At 37.2% G+C, this 24,211-nt stretch overlaps 1 protein-coding gene across 2 annotated transcripts in view; it reads right to left on the reverse strand.

Moving 5' to 3' along the window:
* The window catches only part of LMBR1 (limb development membrane protein 1), a 64,397-nt gene that overhangs the window by 1,657 nt on the left and 38,529 nt on the right, over positions 1-24,211 (reverse strand). For both annotated transcript variants that reach the window (XM_027879792.1, XM_027879793.1), the window contains 11 exons: positions 18,487-18,613; positions 18,214-18,282; positions 15,768-15,832; positions 14,615-14,687; positions 9,374-9,454; positions 8,290-8,366; positions 7,962-8,039; positions 6,976-7,049; positions 6,650-6,740; positions 5,112-5,178; positions 724-885 (listed from right to left, as the gene is read on the reverse strand). In XM_027879792.1, the coding sequence (XP_027735593.1) occupies positions 724-885; positions 5,112-5,178; positions 6,650-6,740; positions 6,976-7,049; positions 7,962-8,039; positions 8,290-8,366; positions 9,374-9,454; positions 14,615-14,687; positions 15,768-15,832; positions 18,214-18,282; positions 18,487-18,613 (964 nt within the window). The remainder of the gene's footprint in view (positions 1-723; positions 886-5,111; positions 5,179-6,649; positions 6,741-6,975; positions 7,050-7,961; positions 8,040-8,289; positions 8,367-9,373; positions 9,455-14,614; positions 14,688-15,767; positions 15,833-18,213; positions 18,283-18,486; positions 18,614-24,211) is intronic.

Here is a 24,211-nt window from a genome sequence, read left to right on the forward strand (position 1 = left end):
CAGTGAAAACTAACAGGAGTGACTTCTAGATGCTGCAAACTGAATCCACAGTTACAAAGAAACAATTAAGTTTCACCATTAATCCTCTCAATATAAGCAAATATCAGTCTAAGGATCTAAAAAGACAGGAGACTTGTTAACTAGTAAAAATTAGATGTAGCAACAACAATACCTATGTATATTTTGTCCTTTTAGTATCAAATCTGTTTCACTTCTTTTTTCTATGATCAAGAAATATGAATGCACAATTTGATCAAATTTGTTGTTATATCAGGTGCAGGTTTGACTAAGACATTTACTAAGATTCTGTATACTCTGTACAAAGATTTTCTGACCACATACTGGAAAAAAGTATCACAACAAAGCAGCTAAGACTGCCACTATTTTTAGGGCACTAATAAGTTGCTTTAAACGAAAAGAAAAAAGCCAATCCATACACAAGCTGCAGTTTTGGTTTGTAATAATTGCTCATTACTGTGCTCTCCAAAGGCTGAAAATCCAACTGCAGATCAGCAAGTCTCACATATCACTAAAATCAACACCGTACCTTAGCTCTGGACTCTTCAAAAAACAACACAATGCTATGAATCCTCACCTTAACTTACGGAAACTTCCACCAAATGAAAGTTTCCAGAACTTTACCAGTAGCGTGCACATCAAGGCACATCAGTGATGGAGAAAGGAAATGTTCAAGCACACACAGAATTCTCAGAGCTGTGTTACCTAATGCCTTCAGGAGCTCTTCTCGCACAGCTGAAGTGAACTTTCTGACCAGACACAACGTTGTCATGATAGCAAAGAGCAAGTTGTAAGATAATACAATATAGAAGTTCCCCAGCCAGTTGAACCTTCCAAAATCTCCAAGCAGATCAAATCTGGTGATTCCTGTTAAATTGCATGTAAGATTTAGATCAAAATATTTATAACATTTTTTTAAGAAACATAAAAATTTCTATTACATTTACATTTGAATGCAAAATTCTTTCAGACAGCACAACAGAAGACACATGGTTAAATGTACAAGGCAACATTCTCAAGATCATGTTTTACAAAAATGTTTCCTGAATTTCCTAGTAAAATGCTTGAATGATGGGAGTTGAAATTAATTGTCTACTCTATGTAAGAACTATGCTTTTATAATTTCAATAAATAAAAATAACTAGGAAAAAAATCAGGTTTAGCACGAAAATGCTTGAAACCTCAGTTTCTATGAAAACCCTATTTATTCCAGAAAAGGATGAAATGCCCCATGGGTTTTCTTACAAAAAAAAAAAAAAAACAGGTAGGAAAGAGCCTTTCTATGAGAGACACAACATCTTACGGTAAACACTAAGCCTTTGTCGGTGTTTTTGCAGAGCCACTGCTTTTGAAACCAAAGTTTAAAGACATCTTTGCAACTGCAGTTTTTCTCCTGGATCAACCCACCACTACAGCCACGGAGTACGTGGCTGAAAGACGGTGCTGACAGGTCTCCTTCACAGGCACCTCAAACCCTGACACTCAGGCTTTGTGCCGATCAAAGGCCTGTCAATCACTACAGTTAAATGAACACAATTTTTCCAAAACGTGGAAATGTCTACAAGATGTAGGGCCCGCCCCAGAAAGCAGGAGAGGAAGAACCATAGGTTGTTCCTTTGTCAAGTCTTATGAAGTACCGCACTGAACTGAGTACCATTGAGATGGTACCCACAAAACCATTGCCTACGATTGCTAAACCATTATATTCCTAAAAAACTTCTGGCACAGATGATGTGACAGCAAAGCTTGTCCTTACAACAGGACAAAGGAGGAGACTTACTTTGTCCCTGAACTAAAATAGCAAATGAGGCAATCACAAAAAAACCCTGGCTCTGAAGCTCCTGGAAGTGAGTTTTCTATCATGTTATTTCTTAAAGGTTTGGGGGCTTTTAAGAACTGACTTCAACACTGATAATAAACGAAGAGGGGCAGAATTAAGGGTCAGTTACCCTCCTTTGAAGGGTAAACCTGGCACTTAGGAATCTCATTGTAACTGGATACCCAAGACTTGCAGCCAGTTACTAAAATGTTAAAAGATACACATACTTCTTGTACTCAGCATTAAAACACAGGAATCAAACTTGGTATCTAAGGAAAAGATCCCAAAATTAAGAAAATTAAGAAGTTCTAAAGGATGAAGCAAAACAATCACTGAAGCTGATCAAAATAGCAACAGGTAGAAATATCAAAAAAGCTCAGACGATCTTAGCGCAAAAAGAGGAAAATGGCTGTTTAAATTAACTGGCAAAGAGACGAAGGACAATAAACTGCTTTTCCACTCGAAGGCAAATAGTGTCTTTCAGATTTCCAAAGGCAGCAGTGTTTTAGTCAGACTGTGAGGCTACAGGAAAACTGAGAAAGTCAGATTTGAATGTACAGTCTTCCCAAGCTTTAAAGGAAAAGAAACAAAACAGGCAGAGCACTGGGGAGAGAGTTCTCTGGAAAAGGAATAACATTCCTTGACACACAGAGGTCCAAAAGAACAGCAACCCACAGAGCAGTGTTACAAGGACAAATAGAAATGAACCCTGACACTTCTGTTAGAGCAAGTGGGAAAATACTGTCCATATATTACATTCAATCTCTTCTAACAAATAAGAAAAGTCACTGTTCGTGACAAAAAATCTGACACTGTAACATTTTGTAAACTTGTGGGAAAAAGGGGTAAAAAGCTTTGGATTACTTTCTTACAGAAGAAGTACCAATTGAGCCCACAGAGGGGAAAAAAAAGAACCCAAGACTAATTTGAAAAACTATTTAGTAATTGACTAGAAACCTGCATGTCTAGTGCTCCAAATATATATACACTAAAGCCAGTAACAAATTACAAAATAAACTATTAGAGAATTCTTCAGGTGAAAAGTAATAGTATGTTTTTAGACTGCACATACAAAGAAGTTTAAAATCCCTGTTTACTTAAACATAACGCTCAAAAGTAGAATTCTAGGAGAGCTTTTGTATATTAGAAAATTCAATTGTATCTACAATTCTTCGTTTCTGTGTTCCTGACTATCAAGTGCCCTGCTCCCAATTTGTTTCTCGGTGGTTAGCAGTATGGTGCTGGTGGGAAACATTTTTGAAGGGCTGCTAAAAGACTGAAAAGTTCTGGGAAAAATGAATTAAGTAGAATATTTAAGTAGAATAACTTATTTTAGTAAAAACTTTCCTGGAGTTCTAGAAGAATGACAGATTAGACACATCCATCACCTACATATCTAATACGAATGCTATGAAACGTAAAAAATTCTATTTCCATTTTTAAAACTTGAAGAAGGTCAGCACATGTATTAGATAACTTCTGCTTTTTCACCTTTCCCATAAGGATAAAGTCTTGCCTTTTCAGTATAGTCCAGAAACTTGCTTTTTTAATAATGAGAAAAGACTATGAATCTGCTTAACATATTTATTTCTTTTCATCTATTCAGTGCCACAGGGCAGTGGCAGGTAGTGCAACACACACTGATATTTCTGCAAAGCACCACATGACTCACTGTACTCTAATACACTCTATTAATCCTGTTTGGACAGCTGTGACTGTGCATTTGTTAGCTGTGTGTTAATTGTTCCATCTTTTTTCTTCTTTTATTTATCTCTATGGCAAACTATTCAGGAATTCCATTTGTTAGTCTGTTTTTTAAGTGAGTTTTACCATTAATCTGTTTCCTACGAGACAACAATGGGCCCAGCGTGTACACTTACTGCCACAGAATCCGGTTATTATCAACTCTTAATCTCATGGATCATTAACAATTAATTTTATTTTCTTTTAAACAATTCTTGACTGCAGTAACTCACTGGAAACAAACTAACATTATAATTCTGTTCTAAAACACTGATTTTTCAACATAACATCTCGTCCTATGTGGTAGAACTGGTTTACTTCTTAGATCTTTATTGTACTGTCTGTATTTTAAAACTGCACTACTTTAAATACTTGAATTATTCTTTCACATTTTTGTGAAGTTTTACTACAGATTTTTTAAAAATGAGCTCTAGAATGCATATTTTAAGATTCAACACTCCAAAATGCATTAGAGGGTTTTTTGTTTGTTATAGAAATGACTACTAAATCTACTAACACTCCTCACCCGCAGATACAGCCAGTGTGACAATATACAGTGGAGTTTACTAGAAAACATTAACTACTCTTGATTGAACAGTATTCTGGTTGAAAAGAAAATCAGCTACAGAACTGCTGGGCACACACTGCTGGTCTGTGGGCCTGAGCTAAAACTTCTAATCTTGTATTTAAGACTTGTACAGCCCCAGGTGAAGATTTTTGTTTAGTTCCACTTCATGTTGCCAATGAAATTCCCATTAGCTGCAAGAATTCCACACCACTGATACATAATAGCCTTGCAATCTAACTTCAAGAATTCAAGCTGAAGATTACCTTATTAAACAAGGTGAAGACACAAAATGTCTTTTGAACTGGTTAAAATTGTTTAACTATTTCAAATGCTACTGCCAGTTCTTGACAATAGAATCAAAAGGTCTTCAGTTCCGCTATGCTGGACTCAAAATTTTTAAATTTGAAAAAATGAACTAACAAAAAATACAAGCACATTATTTTAGGGGAAATGAAAGTAGCCTGGTATCATTGCTGATAAAGAAAAAACTTAATAAATCAAGGGTCGTTAACTATTTTGAAAAAAATTTTTGCTCAATATTATCTCAAATGTTTTATCTGAAATCCCTGAATGTGTTTTCTGACAGTAACTGAGCACTGTAATTTCACAGTGAACATGAAATCATTTTATACTTCACTGGACAATCAGTTTTCATAACTATTCATCTCAGCATTTCCTGTTTTAAGTTTCAAATCCGACCTACCTTTTTAAAAGAATATATTCTGTAGAAAATGCTTAGCATTTCTTTCTTAGAAAATACGTTCTGCAGCTCATGTATGTAGAATGTACGTTCAACAGCTCACTCTGGTGTAGAAAAGAAGCCCATGCATACCTGCTCTTTGCATTGAAAATGATGGCAAATTAAAATACAGCTACAGGTTGTTCTTTGTCTTATTGGGTTGGGTTTTCCAAACTCAATTAAACTTCCTTTATTAGAGTGCGTTTTACTCCCATTTCACTTACCCAGTGTCCTCGACATCACTGGCAAAGCAGAGCTCAGCACCAAGATTGAGACGCAGTTCCCGATGATCTGTTTGAAAATGATAAGCAGTATTTAAATGATAAATGAGATTGTTGAAAGGAACACAAAGAAAAACAGCGGTCAAGATGAAAAAGAAGAATTCTTAAAAGGTACATTTTTCAAACTGAACATAAAGCATTTTAATTTAATAAGTCAGTAATATATTGTTTGTCTCACTGACTTTTTTCACACTTTCCCATATGGTGTTACACAAGACGAAGATGGTCCATGAAAAAATCAAATATGTAATCCTGTGCTTTTAATCGAAGTGTTACACATGCTTAGATTCAAAATAATTCAAAACTACCACGTTGCAAAGCATCAACTGTTTACTTAGTTCCTGTGAACGTTTTATAAAAGAACCATTCCATGGGCTTAGAAGAGACGACTGATACATCATCAGCTTAAGCCTTGGATGTAACTGCTTGCAGGATTAGCATTATTTAAAAAAATTACAACAAAGAGCTTCCTTTCAATTCAATGCCCGTTGTCTACTTTAAACAGTACGAAAAAATTCACAGCTGTTAGATTTTACTTTAGTTCTTGTAAAGCCTTTATAAAGAGTAATTGAAACTTTCTTTCACAAGGGATCATTTTCTTCAGCCCTGTTTCTATCAGTACCCAAAAGGAAAAAAAAAAACAAACCTGAAAACTTTTTGAAAGTAGGTAGACATTTGTGCATTCACTATTTATTTCTACACTACTCCTGGCACACTGTAAACAATCAAAAGGAAACATTCCAACTCTCTACTACTTATCTACTATAACCATTTTGTGTTGACCTACTTTCTCAGTTCCAACAATTTATATTAAAAAATATCTTCATCCATTACTTTAAAAAAACCAAAAAGCCAACAGCAAAAACAAACAATGAAACACACTGAAAAAATAAGTAAACTCAACATCTGTTCCTTAGTTACTGATCACCTCCCCTTGTCAGCTGTGTGAATATTTTGCCAAAAACCTAGGAATTAGGTAACAGCATTTATTATTCGGAAGCCAGTGGTAAATTGTAGAAAGTCAAATTAGCTTCAGATTGCAAAATGTTGCTGAATAGCCCGCCTCGGTCTTAGTTTAATTATTCAAATTTGAATTACTTTGTCTGTATTACTTCTAGAAACCACGTTGTTCAGAACTCAAACAAGCTCCCTGAAGTACAGTTAAGCGCAATCAAAGTTACTCATTAGCAATACGTTTTCTTTGAAAAAAGTTCTTTCACTTGCTTTTCTATAGCCAGTTAACAAGCCCTGCCATTCCCGGCTTTTTACAAGTGAATGGATGCCATCCAAACTAAACAGAGCACATCCTTTTTCCCACTCATTCAGCATTTTGAAAATCTTCCAGTTTGTGTTTACGCAGCTTACAAACAAATACTGATCACTGCAAATGAGCCATTCAGGGCAATTACTAAGAGAGTCAGTTTGTCTTGGGTGGCAAGAAAGAGAGGAGGGGGCCATCCCCATCCCGGACTGCACCTCACCTTTGTCATAGTTGTGTCATCTTTCCTGGGAGTGAAATTTTCAAAAAAACGAAGACTGTAGAAGCCGACAACAGAGGATACCATGAGATAGCTGTGAGAATCAAGGAAAAAGGAACCTCCAAGGAATGCAAGCTTCACTCAAGTTCTCAGCAGTCTCCTAAAAGTCTTAAGAACTAAAGAAAAAAGAAACAAAAACACTTCAAGTGTTGGAGAAGGACTGACCTATCTCTTTCTTCTCTCCAGGCAAGTGTCTCAGTAAACTGCCAGTGTCCCAGAAAACTAGACAGAATACTTGTTAACAGACAGAATTCTTACGGAAAGGATACAAAATCAAAATGATTTCAAGTGCTGCTCCCACAAAGCCAAAGGTGGATAGGGAGGCATTTCCTATTCCAGGCCCCTACAAGAAGAAAAAACTTTGCATAATTTCACAGAATCATAGAATTTAATAAGATACATAAAACTTCATAAAGTTAACATCTACTAGGACCAAAAGAAATCTAACATCTTACATGAACATAACCTTTTCTGAACACAGTGTTTAAAGAGTGTTCTGATGTCCTAACCTGCAAGTCCCCCATCCCATGCAATGGCATCAGCAGCTTTCAAACTGCACTGAAATGTATTGCCAAGACAGAAGGGATAATGATTCACTTTGGATGCACTCTGCACCCACACACCAGATTGAGTTTTATACATACCCCACTGCTTTGGAAACCAAAATAAGATGCCTCAAAGTTACACATTTCTAATTGTTCACAACACCACAGGCAGAGTGGCCATCACCACTGAACACCTTGTACAGCTCAGCCAGCTCACACCCAGCTATGCACTGGGGAAAGCACTACCAAGTTAATAAAACAGCCCTCATGATTAAAGATACTGTGAGTCAATGAGCTGTTCTTTACTTTCTTCAAGTATTTTTATAATAAAGAAGAAAAAAATGGCATGTTTTCTAAGAGGAACACAAACCAAGACAAGCTTTTCATATTGTTTGTTAACATAGTTTCTTAAATTGAACATTACTAGTCTGTATGAAAGTAGGAGACTTGAGAAAAGCACAACCTTTACAGATTTGCTTTACTGAATCACTGTATCTACATAAAGCTTCTGCACTAGTTTTAATATGAACTGACTATAACATGACATGTAATAAATGATTGTGTTTGCACAGGAACGAAATCTTGAAGCAACGTCAAGGTCAAGGCTCATTAGTTTCCGTGTTACTAAAGCAGAAGTTGTCACTTGCACTTCTGTAAGGACTCTAAAGCTTCACTAAACTTATAAAAATCGTAAGAAAAGTTTACTTTACCCCTGATCCCTTTGGCATTGCAGTCTCATCTACCAACAGGTAAAGAATGTTGAGAGCAACCAAGAGAACTGAGATGGACTATAAAATAGAAACAGTCTTGTTATTTAAAAGTATTCCACATGCTTTAAATGTATACATTTATCCCCACCGGACTCCATAACGTCAAGTTCTTTTAAAATGGTCCAGAAATATCAAGACTGTTGCTTAAACACACATCACCCAAAAATTTTAAAATTATTCCCCCATATGAACAAAGAATTCTTCATAATTTTTGTTGAGGAAAAAGAAAAAAAAGAGAAAAAAACCCAAAAAAACCAAGAGTTCTTACCGTCTCAATCAGTAGCAATATCATGACAGCTGGATAGACTAAATTCCTTTCCCAAGCAGAAGCTTTTTTTCTCCTTTCTGTCCAGAAGAGAAAAACCAGAAGCTTAATAGCATAGATCCCCTTAGAATATAACAAGTAGGTATAATTCAGCTATCTATAAACTCTTGTTGTAACTACAGGTAACAACAGTAACTTTAACTGGAACAAACACCAACCACTTCATAAAAACATCCACCCTGCAGAGCTGTACAAAGCAAAGCCAAAAATATGAAGCCTCTCGAGAGAAAAGTTGGGGAGACAGAAACAAGCAGATTTTTCTCTCTTGTTTACAGGCATGCTTTACCATAGCTTTTTCTTCTCGTGGCACACAGCAATTCTACAAAGTTGAAAATACACTGAATTTAAAAATATGCTGTTTACATGATCTAAAGGGGCAGAACAGAATTTCTGATATTTAAATGATATTTTCCTCTTGTAAGGCAAGAAGGACAAGACTAGCTTCACTGGACATCACTAGCACGTGCAAAAAGACACCTACAATTTGTTCTTACCACAACTTTGTCTTAGTTTGCACATAAACTGATAAATGCAAAAATCCCACAAACCTTTGAATAAGTAAGGAAATCCCTGTTGAGTTGCTGCCATCACCAGAAGTATTACTTTTCATTTTTAAAAGACACAAACCTGCTAAGAATTATTTTACTGCTATTTAACACAATTTGACTTTTATAGAAATAAGTCAAAAAGGAAAAGTATTGTCTTAGACTAACAAAAAAAGCATAAACATGTCATTATATATGAAAAGATCATGGTATTAAGCTCCATGCAAGGAAGTCAAGTGTTTCAGTTTCTCTAAAACTATGTTAAAAGTAAGATCCAAATCATACTTGCTACTTATATTTGTTTGTTGGAGGGGCACAAGGATCCCATGTCATATATTTGTAGAAACTATGACAATTTGAAGGGCACAAATTTGGTTAAGAACAAGTTGCAACCAATAAAGCCACTACTACAAGATAAACACAGCACCTTAAGGCCATTTATTAAACTACAATCCACATGAAACACTAGAAAAGTTTATTACCTAGATTTGTTTTCTTGCTTTTCACTTTTTCAAGCTCCCGTTCCAACTCTACTGTCTGGTATTCCACTGTGGAAGATACACCTTTTAAAAAAGAGCACAGAATTTTGGATGAGACTAAGACACACGGTGACAATTGAGATTCAGGAAGCATCACATTAACACCTGCGACTTGAAACTGCAGGTGTTTCTTTGAGACTCTTCAACTACTTTTCAAAAAACATTCAAGAGCCTCTAATTCTGTCTAATCAGAAGAGTTCAGCACGTCAGAGGTTTCAGTGTGATCTCCTGCGATCCAGGCCTGTCCAGCTGAGAACTGTCCAGCCTGTCCACGAGGCCATACTCTTCCACCTTCCTTTTTACAGTTTACAGCATGTGTGTCACTACTGTGCAACTCCTCATACTCTCTCCTCTACAGCAGCTGAAAACTGACAACCATAATATTAACTCCTTTCTTCCTGCTAATTTTCTCCCTAGAAGTTGCTCAGCAACTTTTTTTTTCCTATCCCTACACATCCTGTAGGAAACCCAGCCCATTTTCTCTCTCCATTATTTCTCTCTTCATGCTCTTCCATGCTCTTCCAACCACCCCTCTTGCCCAGTGCAAGCACACTGTGGTTTCCCTCCTTGATGCCTCCACAGTTCCTCCACAAACACTGCACAGTGTTCAGGTACTGACACAGCTCTGCAATGATGACTAGAAATCTGGTGTTTCAGTTCCCATCTCATTATTCCTCCTTTAGCTTTCACTCTCTGCAATCACAAACTGGAAACATTCCTCCTGGGATAAGTTAGAAACACTCTCCACTCACCTTTGCCCCACTTTCATCTCTTTTATTTCCGAATAATTTCACCTGAAAATAAGAGTTCATATTTTCCCTGTCTGTTCTAGACCAACCTCACTCTGCAAAACCGCTCTGTGGCAGTGACAGCTCAAGGTCTTAACAAACCCAGAGTCCTCTCCTGTTATTGTTTGTCTCAATTTACATTCACACCCTTCGCCTGTTGGCCATTCCCTGCCCACGGCCTCACCTTTGGCTGTGGGCTAACCTGTACTAGCACCACACTCCTGAGACTTTTTTTTTTACATGAAATTAATATTCTCCTCCAGGCTTTTATCTCATATCTTGATCATTTGGCTACAAAAAGTAAACAGCACTTAGGCTGCTGGCACACCAGCACTACTTTGTAGTCCAGTCTCATTATTTCCTTATTTTCTGTTGTCTGCTCATCCATCCAGCAATCTCAGTACAAGAAAGGAAGATTACTCTTTTTTTTGCAGAGTATTAATACTGATTTGTTCAATGCAGTCAAATCATCAATGAGACATCCAACTGTTTGAAATATTAATTTTTACACATTTAATCAAATGCTCTTCATACACATTTTTGCATATAACACATAACCTCAGTGCTATGCCTAAACATTGATCTTGGATTATAGTGACATAAAGTGTATGGGGTAATATATACAGGGCTTCAAATATATAAATATCTGTAATCCCAGGACTAACCAGTAAGACCTCCAAACACTGTTCTGTAACAACTTTTACTCATTTGAACTGCCTGAAATATGAATGTCAGTTTAATTTGTCCACGTTTTTTAAATGAGTAATCATAATGTGAGTTTTCAGGAAAAGTCATGTCTTTTAAAAAAAGCCCCCAAAGCTACTTATCACTATAAAAATAAGCTTTTGTGCTCATGCATTCCCTTTGAAAAAAAAGTGTCTAAAATATCTTTTTTATGGAATGACTAATTACTATGAGGTGGGAAAAAGGATAGATATAGAGCTCAGTGGGAAAAGAACTTTAATGGAAATAGTTGAAAAAGAAGGAAAACTCAAGTCAGTATCTGACACTTTCTTCTTCTCCCTTACTGATTTAGGGGTCTCTGAGGAAAAGCTTAATTCTATATATATGTTGTTTTCTCCCCTCAACATAAAAAATCCAGAACTCAAAACACTGATTTCATGGGATTCTTTCCAACAAAGTCATCGTGATCACATCAGGTCCCCAAGAGACACATCAGTAGAAATCCTGAATCACATCTTAGTGCTGCTGTAGTTCCGCCTCAAAAAGAGTTGCAAACAACAGGTTACTAACAAAAAGATATTTTACGAGAGGGGAAGGCAAACTTTCAGATCAGTCAAAAGAGTATTTGAAAAGGATGCAGCTAAATTCTTAAAAGCTCTCTAACATTAGCTTTATTTCAAACACGCACAAAGTTCAATGTCAGCGCTGTCTCGCCAATAAATCAAATTGGTAGACGAGACTTGTTTGGACTAGCAATGAAAAGTTAGAAGGGATTCTCCAAGAAAGCCACAAAGCAGCTCATTTAAGGTCAATTTAACGGTATTATTCTGTTTTTCTTCCAGCCCCGACATAAGATTTCAGTACCTCAAAGGAAATTGTAAGAGTATCTATTTGCATTCCCCCAAGGTGATTGGCAGTTCAACACCAATTAGTTCAAAATTACACTGTTACTAGTGTGCAATAAAAACAACACCTTTCATCTTTCTTACATAGGTAAGGATACCTTCAGAGCCAATAACTTTGATCAAGTAAGTATTTTTGATCCTACCCCACCCGTCTCTTTGGATTCAGGAAAACTAATAGCTGAAGGCAACTTTTTTCTTTTAATATAAAAAAGTCCCAGCTTTATTCTTCGACTGTAGGAGTGATGTGGGTACTGAAATATAATACACTGGAAACAAACATTTTCCCAAAGCCCAGTATCTCTTCAATAGATAAAAATACTAGGGTAGATAACACAATCAAACTTTCCCCTCCCTCCTCCTCCGATTTTCAGTTAGACACTGCAGACACCTGAGGAGGAAGAAAATCAGTTCCCACAAAGAAGATCTACAGTTTCACAGTTAGATTTATTTTCAAATATGAAGAGCTTTACAGTCATCAAGTATCACTTAAGCCCCTGCTCTGGTCCTCCTCAGTTTTAATAAAAATTGAACTCTCTGGTTATATATATAAGTAAAGAATATATTTCAGAACACTTCACTGCAAACCTGCCCAGCAGGGTTACTTTAGCACATATATTTCCACCACCAACACTGTGGTAGAGTTGCAACGGCCATGGCAGGGGAAATGTGTAGCCAGATATATTTGCTGTGATACAGCAACAAAAAGACTTATACAATCTGTGTGCTAAAACACAGGTTATGGCTGCTAATACCAAAGCACTGGATTTACTGATGTAATGAGCACCACCTTCATTTTTACACATTTTTTAAAAATGAAATAAACATGGTAAGCATGAACTTTCATAGTTCTGGCAATAATGATGTCTATTTTTCTGGCATAATTTGTATGCATTAGAAAGACACTAGAAGAGAAGATGAAGCTTTCCATGCTTGCCATATTAAGTGAGGACCATACTTAAATTTACTTAAGTAACTACTCACAAAAATCCTGCAGAGTATCTTCTTGCACATATATTGCCCCTACCTATGTGCTACACCCCAGTTTAGATTTTTATTTACTTTTCAGTTTAAGTCCATTAATTGTCTCTGTACACCAAACGATGGTTTTTCAAGCATCCCTTCAGGTGGGGTTGCCAATGCCATTTCCTCAGCATGGGAAAGAGGGGAATTCAGCTCCCTCTCCTGTCACAGGACATTCAAGTCCCACATCTTTCACTGCTGAGGAGTACGCTGGTGAGTGCTCCCTGGACCATGGTTGGGTTGTTGTTCCTCTAGTGGTTGGGGAGCCACCTGCACACGTCCTAAATCCAGACCCATTTAGCAGACACCTCCAAAAAGACTAGATCCACCCCAAGAGTGATATTAAACTGCAATATAAACAACTGTTGCATAGGCCTCTGCACAGAAAAACAGCAGACAAGCATCACCTAAATAATCACATTTCCTACCTGAACAGCAGAACCTGCTCTGTGCTACTTCCAGTAGATACCTGAATAACCATCGGGTCATTTTGCTGTGTCGTACACAAGCACAGTCACCATGACAACACAAAATATTCCATAACAAATATTTCACAGTTCCCAGCTAACATCAAACACAAAGAGCAATCATAATTACCCCATCACAGCTTCAAAGGCATTCACTGCATGCACCTTTTTGCGTGCCTGTATGTGAATGCACATAAATATGTGTGTGTGTTAGTATAGAAACCTGAGTTTCCTAAACAGCAAAGGTGAATGTCACTTTTAAACTGAACCAGTGGCTGATTTTAGTAAAAAGAAATCATTAAATCTCCAGAAATTTTAAACACTAGAATAAAGATCACCACCACGATGTCTGCTATCAAAGGTACCTTCCTTGACCAAGCAACTTGGAAAAGAGACTTACTGAGACCTCAAAGAAGGAAGGATTGAGATATATGACAGAAGACAGAACAGTGGGACAGAAAAATGAGGAAATTAAGAAAACTAAGACAGCACAACAATGGATTTGTCACGACATGAATATTCTTTGGTTTTCCAATCTGAAACAACTGTAGATGGATGGCTTATCCATGCAGTTAAAAGCAAGTCAGAAGATTTGCACGTGATTTTCAGGTTTACAGAAGCAACACATTTTCCATAATTGGTACTTGCCATGTTGCAATACTCTTTCTCTTAGAAGCCAAAGCTACAAACTGTTTTTTAAATACTTCCAAACAGAAACACCTTATCAAGAAACACAAGATTGTAATATTAAATACAAGAAGTCTACAACTTTTTTATAATTATTCATTTTAATTATTTGTTAATATAATTATTCAAAGTATTAAATTAATCAAATAGCTCCTAGAATATAAAGAACTGCTGATTTTTAATGGATTAGTGCCTTAGATTCTGAATAACAATGAACTGAAACACAAAACCCCCTCCAAATTAAAAACAAAATGCACATTGTAGGAAGTCGAATCTCTTGCTTACAGAAGCTTGTGGTTCTTCAGACAAGGCTTAAATTGAGTCACTTACCAAGTCAAGATATTTTGCAGTAACAGCTGTGAGTCTGGTCACTGCTCAACTGCTTACTCAGAACATTCACACATTAGAGCTGACGAACAGTTAAAAACAAACCCAAAGCAAACCACACACGTAAGGGCCAATCTTGAACAACCCAGTGAGCAATGAAACATGCACATGCAATGCTTTCTACATGCTCAGATGTTGAAATTCTGAGTTTTGAGAGAAAACAGTGAGATCAATGCTCCTGAGCAGAACCACTCTACCCTAAATGCTGTATCTGGAGCAGAAGCACAACAGGCATACCACACATACCATTAAGTTTCCTCTGAATTGCTTCTTCCTCTAAAGTGATGATATACATCTGCTCATCTAGGTCTTCCAGGATCTGTATTTGGAAACAGAAACATGAACTGAGTATCAGAAGCACTTTTTTTTCCTGATTGCACTAATATAATCAGGTTTACTTTGCTCCAGTAACCTATATTTTAAATATAGAGTCTACACTTCACAATACTGACACAAATGAGAACTTCACAGAGAGATTATTCCATTCTGCTACAGACCTGTTTCTTTAATGCAAGTAAACTTCCTGTTAAGTTTTTACTTATGTTCAGTTTCAGTCTAAAGAGATGGAACAGTACATCTGACCTACCTTCAAATCATATCAATTTAAACACTCACACTTAATCTAAACGGAAGTAACTGCAGATTTTGAAAAAGTATATTTAACAGTTAACTTTTCACATAAGCCAGTATTTCAGGCAAATACAAACTGCTATTGGAAACTAAAAGCAAATAAATTAGGTCTGTCTACCTTACTATCAGGTGCTTTGAGATTAAAATTTATGGATAGCAATACAGTACATATTTTCTTTGTATTTCCAGGATTGAACTGATGAATGAAAAGGAATGCAAGACTTAAGTGCTCCCAAATTTTAGTAACTATGAACTAGGAAACGCAACAGCCAATCACTAGAGCACTTGTATGTGGTACAAACTTCTTCCATCCCTCACAGTTCTCAGGACATGAACAGAAGAGTATCTGTGCATAACAAGTTCTTACTGATGCCAACTACCCACATTTCACCCATCTAAGTGTACCCCCAGGTACCCTTGCTGTTATACAGTCTTTGTTTGCTCTTGGATCCTTTGCTCCTGAACTCAGAACAAGCCCACACTTTTCAGGTATTTGTAAAACATAATAGGGAATACTGGCAATGAATAATACTAGTAGCATTTATATAAATTGAAAAATCAGAGAAGTTTGTATTGTTATAAGAAAAACTTTCTGTGGAAAAAAAAACAGGCTCTTGTGCTATATGGAAAATTTTAAATGAGTACGCAAGTCGTGGCTACAGAAACTGTCAGACCTCTGTGGAAGTGCAAGTATTCTAAAAGGAAGTACCCAAAGGCCATTCCACCTTCTCACAGGTTGCACAGGAAGACAGAATTGTGTGGCACTTACTGTCGGCTTCACCAGCAACTGACCCATTACTGTAAACATCCGCGAGAGTCCCACTGGCGTGCACACTGCAGGGGAAGAAAGAGAGAGTATGCAAAACAGTCACTTGTAAGTCAAAGACCAGTTTTTTATTTGGATGCTCACTGTGCTATTCCACACATAACCATTTTTTGGTATTGAAGAGAACTGCAAAAGCTTCAAGCTCCAAAGGTGAAGTTTTAAGCACACTGCAATCACATGACTTTTGAACAAGACGAGCATCTCTCTCCTCCAAGAGCTTAACTGTGATTGTTTTCTTTTGTCAGAAAGGAACATCACATTATCAGATATCTTAAAACTTGCTCAACTAACTCTTTATTCAATGCATGTGGCACCAGAGGATATGTCTACACTAGTAAATTCAGCAGTGCCAGGATACATTCCTGGGCTTTAAGACTGGATTGCATACACCAGCATTTTGCTAGAACTACCCCTGGCATGATTTGCCCTGGGCAAATTAGCACATTCTCAAACAATTCTCAGTGCAGTTCTGGAGTTCATACAGCCCAGGAACCATTATCATGAGGCAATACATACACAGACACCTTCTGCCAACTGCAACATCCTGGATGGAATGACACTGGCTGGCCACAGCACTGGAGAACATCTCAGGCACGTTGCAACTATTAGCATAGGTGTAGCTGCAAGGTCAAGAGATCCCAAAGCCACTTTGCTCTGAAAGTCATCCTGCAACTTCAGCTGGTAATAGGCTCAGCTGCCAGATTTTAGGCTATTTTCTAAGAAATAACAGCGGGTCCTTTCTGATCCTAGCCTGTGATGGTTTCCAGCAAAGCTGCACATATGCTTTTCTGGGGAGAAAGGCTCAACTGTGCTAATAGAAAATTATTATTAAAAAGTAAAAGTTTAGAGAGAACAGCTTTCAAATTCTGAAAACCTGTAGGAGATGAAGGAATTTGTAACAGCACAGAGGAGGTAATACATTTATAGTTTCCATTATAATAAAAGTGTTGCTAAAAAAAAGAAGCACACAAGATTTTATACTGAGAATTACATTTATTTTTATTAACTAGTGTTTCACTGTAACTACTATGTATCACAGGAAAAATACAAGAGTATTCAAAAATCTAACTTTAGCCAGCCTTCCTTTACTGCAAAGGAAGCCTGCAGGAAAAGGAGAAAAGAGAAAGGAAGTGATGATCCAGATCACCACTGCAATAGGCTTTACTCAAGCACTGCTGCAGCAACTAAACCAGCTGAAGATCTCTAGAAGCTCTACTCCAGCTGCTGACCCACTGCTGTTATGCTGCCCTTTCAGCTACACAGATCTAACAGCTTGGAGGGCCCTAAATAACCTCAGTGGTTTGTCGGCAGAAGAAGGTAGACGTAACTCTTCCAAAAATTGGCATTTAATAACAATGATTTTGGTGAAGTGGTTTACAATAGCCCCAGAACATAGGCTGTGTTTTCAGCTCTGCTGAAACAAAACTGCAGGGCAGATGCACAAGTTTTGTAAACCAACTTCCCATTAAAGTGTTCAGCACCTCTTGTGAATCACAGTCTGGAACAGCCTGCATCAGACATCAAGAACCACAGTGTTATACCTCTCCCAGCTTCCTCCAAAGTGGATTTGGGAATCTGCACACACAGGAGGGAGATTCACCGAGGTCTCTTTCATAGACAGATTTGTTTAGTATCCGAGACGTTTCAAATCATCATTCCCCACCCCTTCTCCATAGTGACAGCTCTGAACTTATCAAGCTTGGAGAAGGGTTGACATCATGATAGTCCAGAAAGGGAGATGTTCTACCCCCAGTTTTCTAGAAAGCATTCAGCAATGGGGTTGAGATTACAAGTGGGATTTGGAGTCTTCCATAGTGTTTCTTATTCCCCTAAATATGGAAGACTCAACTCTGGCTAGGACCAGTTGATATAAAGTTGGGTTTTTTACTGCATTTGTTTTAAATGCAATTGCATAACTGGCCTGCAGACTGGTCAGATACCAGCTCTGTGGTTATGAAACTTGACTGCACCATCCTTCAACTCCTGTCTACACAGCAACATTTTCAATTACAAAAGAAGGGTACTTTACTGAATATAGGACAAACTGTTCCAAAATAATTTTCTCACCATACCACCAACCTCCTGCAGACATTTCATTTAAAAGTTGTGCTTTTCTTTGCAGAATGGAGTTCCTATTTTTCACCTACCTACTTTAACAAGTTATAAGTTAAAATTGTTTTGGATGAGGTCTGAAGTTGCTCAAAACCCAGAAATGTAAGGTACCATTTGCTTAAACTTTAGAACCCAAAGCTAACAAATTTACATCTGAATTTAAACTTACTAAGAACAAAAAAACAAAACCAACATAAAAAATCCCCCAACACACACAGACAAAAAAAAAAACACCATAAAATCATTCACCTTTTGGAATAATCAGGAAAATACTTACACAGAAGTAACAAGCATCCCATCAGTGATATACAGGAATATAAATATGGGAGGTAGAATTCCCAGAGGTCTGTAAAGAAAACATTGAGCAGAGCCTTAGCTTATTATACACGCTCCTTATGTCACAGAATTTAATAGAGAAATGGTGCTGACTGAATGGAGATTCTTCACAACCTGTGCAATACTCACACAGCATTCACTAAAAACATTTATCTAAACACTCATTTCTGTAATTAAAATTAAATTAGTGTGACAGTTGTTCTGCATTCCATACCATATAAAGACTCCATACTGGCAGCATCATTGTCTATGAGTGCTGAGGCCACCCATACGATTCCAAGGATAAGCAGTGCAAGAAGGATGAGCATTACAAGGGTTTCCAAAATGCGTGCTCTGATGCCCTGTGGGCAGAAGAAGAGAGAGGAAGGAGAGAACAGAGTCAAGAAGTTTGAATCAGATATTTTTCAATATAAGAAAGTTACAAATAAATAGCAGAACCTTCTTGCTAAACATATACTCGCATTTTTATCGTGTAGACAAAAGCATAACATGTAATGCACATTTAAAAGGCAGTGCATAAAAAAAGGAAGTACTTATGGTTTTATAGTGTCCAGATTGCATTTTCCCCCTTAAACCCATAGAAAAACGTTTTAAATTGCATATGCCTTACAGTTCTCATTAATCTCATTATTCCATAAAGTACTCTTTATACCATATGATTCTGCTCGAGCATTTTTAAAAGATGGATTACTTTCCTAATACTTTCAGCAAAGAAAGTGGATTAGCAAATTTTTATCTATGATTCCAATCAAGGGAATGGAAAGCCAATTATGGCAAATAGCCAAATGGCCCGGCAAGCATTAAACCCTGCGCAGGTACAATGCACCAATTTCCTTAAAATACGTTCTGCAGCTGCAGCTGCAGCACTCAGTCTTCAGAGCCCTCCAGCGCACGGCCGGAGTACTGCTGGCTCCTGGTTCCTGCTGCAGCCACTGTTCCCATCATTCCCATCATCCCCGCATGTCCCGTGAAACACACGCAAATCACTCCTCTGCAAGGTGACAGACCATGGCATTTGCTCGAGTCTAAACATGTAACAACCCCCTAAGAGTTGAGTCTTAGATTTGCAAATATGAATATACCAACACACAAAATTATATCTACTTTTTGCTGCTGTTTTTATCACTAATTTAACTACGTTTGAGCAATAGAGCAATTGAGACACTTTCTTCAGGCATTCTGGCTATGAAGGGACCATCAGATTGATGTTCAAGTAACAATTTTACTTTTTTTTTTCTTTGCCAGTATACTGCTCCACAAGCAAACCCAACTCTTGTTTCTCACACAGGTTCACCCCAATTTGGGGATATTTCACTGCAAAGGTTACGTGGGAGTTAAAAGCAGAAAATTTGTATTACTTTATTGTTTATCTATTTTTGTCACCTCTTCTCTCACTGCTTAACTAACAGGGTAATCTTATGTGGCATTTACCCTGAAAATTATGCTCCCTACATAAATCACAACAACCAAGCACGAACAAGGACCTCAGGCATCCTGACCATGAGCACTGATCACTTCTAGCACATCATTTCCTCTCCTTCACCAGTCCTCTGCAGAACAGCTAAGGGGACACAAAGGAAAACAGACAAAAAGAGACCTTCACAAAATTCCCCTTAAGGATAAAGTGGACAAATTAAGTCCAAATCCATAAATCATCTCAAACAACTAAATTTCAAATTAAAGTAGCATAGGATAGGACACAGTTTTATTCCTAAAATGTATTTTGCATGTCAGAAAAGGGGCTTTGAGGTTGTTAAAAGTTGTAAAAGTGTTATTTTTCTAGTATTCAAAAACCAGCTTTCAGTTTTCCATGAATTATTTCAGAGGTGAGCATCAAAGGAAAATACATGTTTAAAGTTTTCAACTTGAGCAATAAATTACCAGGAAACAAACAGATTACAGTCTAAGTACTGAGCACTGATAGAGAGCCTTTACTTTACAGCAGAAGACAAAGGACTAAAGAAAACCCAAAACTTTCAAGGATAAATGCACAGAGATCTGCTTCGAGCTTTCCAAGAAAATAAATATAAAGCTATTGTCTGGGTTCATGAAGGCCTCAGCCACAGAAACTGGATTCCTTTCTTCCCTACTATGAGACACATGCACAAATCTCAGCCTCTCTGACTTCAATTGTCACAGCAGCAGATTCTTCTGGATAAACCTGGAAAATATTTCATTTTATATAGTGACCCGAACACCAAACCCTCCTCCCTCAGACTGTCAAAACAGATGAAGAAGAAATACACCATAACGGAGACAGTCAATGTAAATAAAACCTTCTCATACTAAAGATGTTCTCTAAAGACAGGTAAGATTAGGATAATACAAGTAACACTCACTCTCAAAAAAAGGAATGATCACAGCAAGTACCCAGAGCTAACCATTGCTTTTGGCCGCAAGTACCATTGGCACAAACCCTAGAAAAAGCCAGTTAGCTGCACAGTGAGCCTTCCCCATTTTTTTGTTTCCATGCTAGTTTGATCAATCTTTGATTCACGGAAAATTGTATTAATTTCCCTTTCCTCTCACCAGTTACACCTATCTCCACATGTGTGATGCACCAACAATACAATACTGCAGTCTTTTGTGTGTATTGAAAAGTAGGACTGACAGCTCATTCCAAAGCAGGACATTGTTTATATTACAGCACACACACAGTAGGATTTACACACTGATGATCATTTTAAAATAGTAAAATAATATTATTTTTAGGAACTTCAGTGAAGTGACTAGATAGAAATATTCTCTCATAGACACTAATGAATATCTGGTAACAGGCCAGGATTTAAAAAAAAAAAAAATTAAGACACTTAAAGACATATAGGTAAATACTTAATCTCAATTAGGCACCCATAAGACTGTGTCCTATGAAAACATTAATGTTCCAGGCACATTAGTTCATACTTACATACATTAGTGTACCTGCCAAATAGCTGCAATTTGTAAGGAACGAAAGGTACAGAATTTTCCCCCCATGCACACACTCACATGGAGAAAACCTCTGGAGAATCACAGAATGGCTCAGGTTGGCAAGAACCTCAGAAGGTCACCTGGTCCATCCCCTGCTTAACCAGGCCCTCCCAGTGCTGGTTGCCCAGGACCGTGTCCAGGGTATTTGAGCACCTCCAAGCTTGGAGACTCAGAAACCTCCCTGGACAACCTGTGCCAGTGCTCAGGCACCCTCACATTACGAAGTAGTGAGAAATGAGCCTTAGACACCCTTACTACTTCTTATTTTTCAGTGAGAAATCCATAACTCAAACATTGTCATTAGTAACATCATTATTTTAGGAGCTGGGCAAAAATCTATACTCCTGACTTTGAGAAAGAACACAGGTAAATACAAACAACATTGCATTTTATTTCAATAAAGCAAACTATCCAAATAAACCCTCAAATCCAGTGGTTTTTACTGTTATTTTTTTTCTGAGCAAAAACCTCTTCCCTGACATTTTGGTTTTGGCTTAACATGTCTTCGTTGAGTCACTTCACTTCTCTCACACAGCCCCATTATATTACCCACATTTCTTGGACAAACCAAACATCCTGGTACACCAAAAAGAAATTCACAAAATACACAAAATGTAACTGAGCTTGAATTTTAAAATTAAATGGGCAATTGAAATATGTTAAGGTGGTGGGTTTTCATACTTTCACTGCTACACACTAAGAATATTACTGTGACTTCAGCTTATATTTGTGTGGGAAAGAAATAAGGGAAGTAGAAAGACCTAGAAAAATTTATTCCTTTCAAAAAAACCTCATCCAAAATAAAGCCTGGGATTAGGAAGATTATTTGCCACTCAAAGATTAGAAAATCTGAATCAGTAATCAGAAGACATTGTCCTCAAAGGAACTAGATGAAGCAATATAAACCACGGTTAGTTCTTCAGACACTCCCTGAAGATATCCAAAAAATACCAAATGAACAAATTTTTTACTACAGACAAGGGGTTCAGAAAGCCTCCTCACTTTTGTACATTTAGGTGTTGCTCCTACTGCCCAGGGATAGGCAAGGAAGAGGGAATAAGCACTAAGGAGAAAGAGATGAACTGGAAGTGGAACATAAGGAACAAAAGGGAACAGGACAGCACTAAGGTGAGCTAAAAAGGTCATACAGGTCAACTTGACACATAAAATGGGTCTCTTGTGGAAGATGGAAAAAAAAATCATTATGGTCAACAAAACGTTTTGTAAGCAAATTACTATAAGCCCATAGAAATTGTAATTAAACTGGTTAGCAAGGAAATTGGGAAGAAGCACTGACAGATTATACTCTCAATGCCCCTCCCCACTCCCCTTTTCTTTTAAACTTCAAAGTTTCACAGCACATTTTCAAAATCCTCCTAGTTCTTTAATGTGAGCACTTAACCAGGTGAAGTATTTTATTAAAGGAAAGATGTTTAACATATCAATCCCAGTAGACTTGAACTTGCCAAAAGCCCAGTAATATCTGTCATCTTCTCTATACACTGAAGGGGGGGGAGTGGAAAAAGCACTTGGAGCTCTCAAGGCCTGACTACAAATAAAAGCTGTCCTATAAACACATTCTACAGATCTTGCGGTTTGTACAGCCTTAGAGACACCTGACTTTCAAACTTCTAATTCTTTGAAATTCAGTTGTCAAGACATTCAGAAGTTTTTAGTTTAACCCTGAGCTACTTATGCTGCCTGGAGTGCCAAGCCTAGGGGTTCATGTTTCCAAAAAAAACTAACTTTAGCAGGATAGGTTTCACTTTTTCTAGAAGTGTTCCAATAAATTTTTAATTGCTACTCTGGAAAGAGTAATCAAAAACTTACCATGTTTCTTTGCTATTATGATTAACACAGATATAAGTCATCCTGGATGACAAATAGCTAAAAGATTTTAAAAAACAGTACTTAGCCAAAAAAGGTAATTCTTCAGCTGAAAAGGCCAATGAAGTACAAATGGCAACAACAATCCTGAAGGGATAACAGATGTCATACAAGATATTCAGAAAGCATAATTACTAAGGAAACCATCTCTCCCCCACCAGTACATTTGTGCTGAGGGATGACTATTATGCCACTTACAACACATTAAGACTTTTCCTGCTGTGCATGTCTCACACATAACACTTAGAGACTGGTTTTCCTTTGGAAGAGAACATGTGTACTGATAGTTTCTCACAACTTTTCAATAAGGGGAAAAAAAAGATCTCTTGATAATGGAAACAGTAAGTGTTGGGTTTTTTTTTTTCTCCATTTGAAATTCTGTGACTACTTTAAATTATATAAATGTATATATAATTTATATAAATATATAATACATATATGAGTATAAATATTTTGTATATATACAACATGCTTTGCCATTAACCTGGCACGGGTAACAAGTGAAGACCTTCCTCTGGACACTGGTTGTCCACAAAGTTTCAGACATCTCATACAACCAGTAATTAGCACAGGGATCTTTCCTGACCACAGTGACTTACAAGGACAATGCACAGCCAAGAAATGTCCTGACTGCCCTTCTCTCCATTAAGAGCCACAGGTAAACTCTGGAAAGTTTAAATGGAAATCTCTGACAACTGCCATTCTAGCAAGGCTACGGTAAAATATGCACCATATTCCCAGAAACTCACTGTGGAAGGTACCATTATCTTCCGAGCATTGTGCCAGAAATTCACAAGTTATTTTTTTTTGGGGGGGGCGGAAATAAATTAAAGCAGTCAAGCCATTTTACGCCAATTTTTGCTCTGCCAGTTGTGATAAGAAACACAAATATTCTTCTGAAATTTAAGCCTAGTTTTAATACTTCCTAATGCAATATGAATTTTAACACAAATGTACAGATAACTACCAAGGGTTCTTTCGTTTAAACGCTGATGAATGATTAAAAATTATAAAAAAACAACTTTCAAACTGTTATTTTCTCTTTCTGCAAGAGGCTAAATTCCTGGTAAAATCAAAGAGCT

This window comes from Empidonax traillii, unplaced genomic scaffold (genome assembly GCF_003031625.1).
Source record: "Empidonax traillii isolate 1590-97213 ecotype Southwest subspecies unplaced genomic scaffold, ASM303162v1 scaffold58:size1836614, whole genome shotgun sequence".
Lineage (NCBI taxonomy): Eukaryota > Metazoa > Chordata > Aves > Passeriformes > Tyrannidae > Empidonax > Empidonax traillii.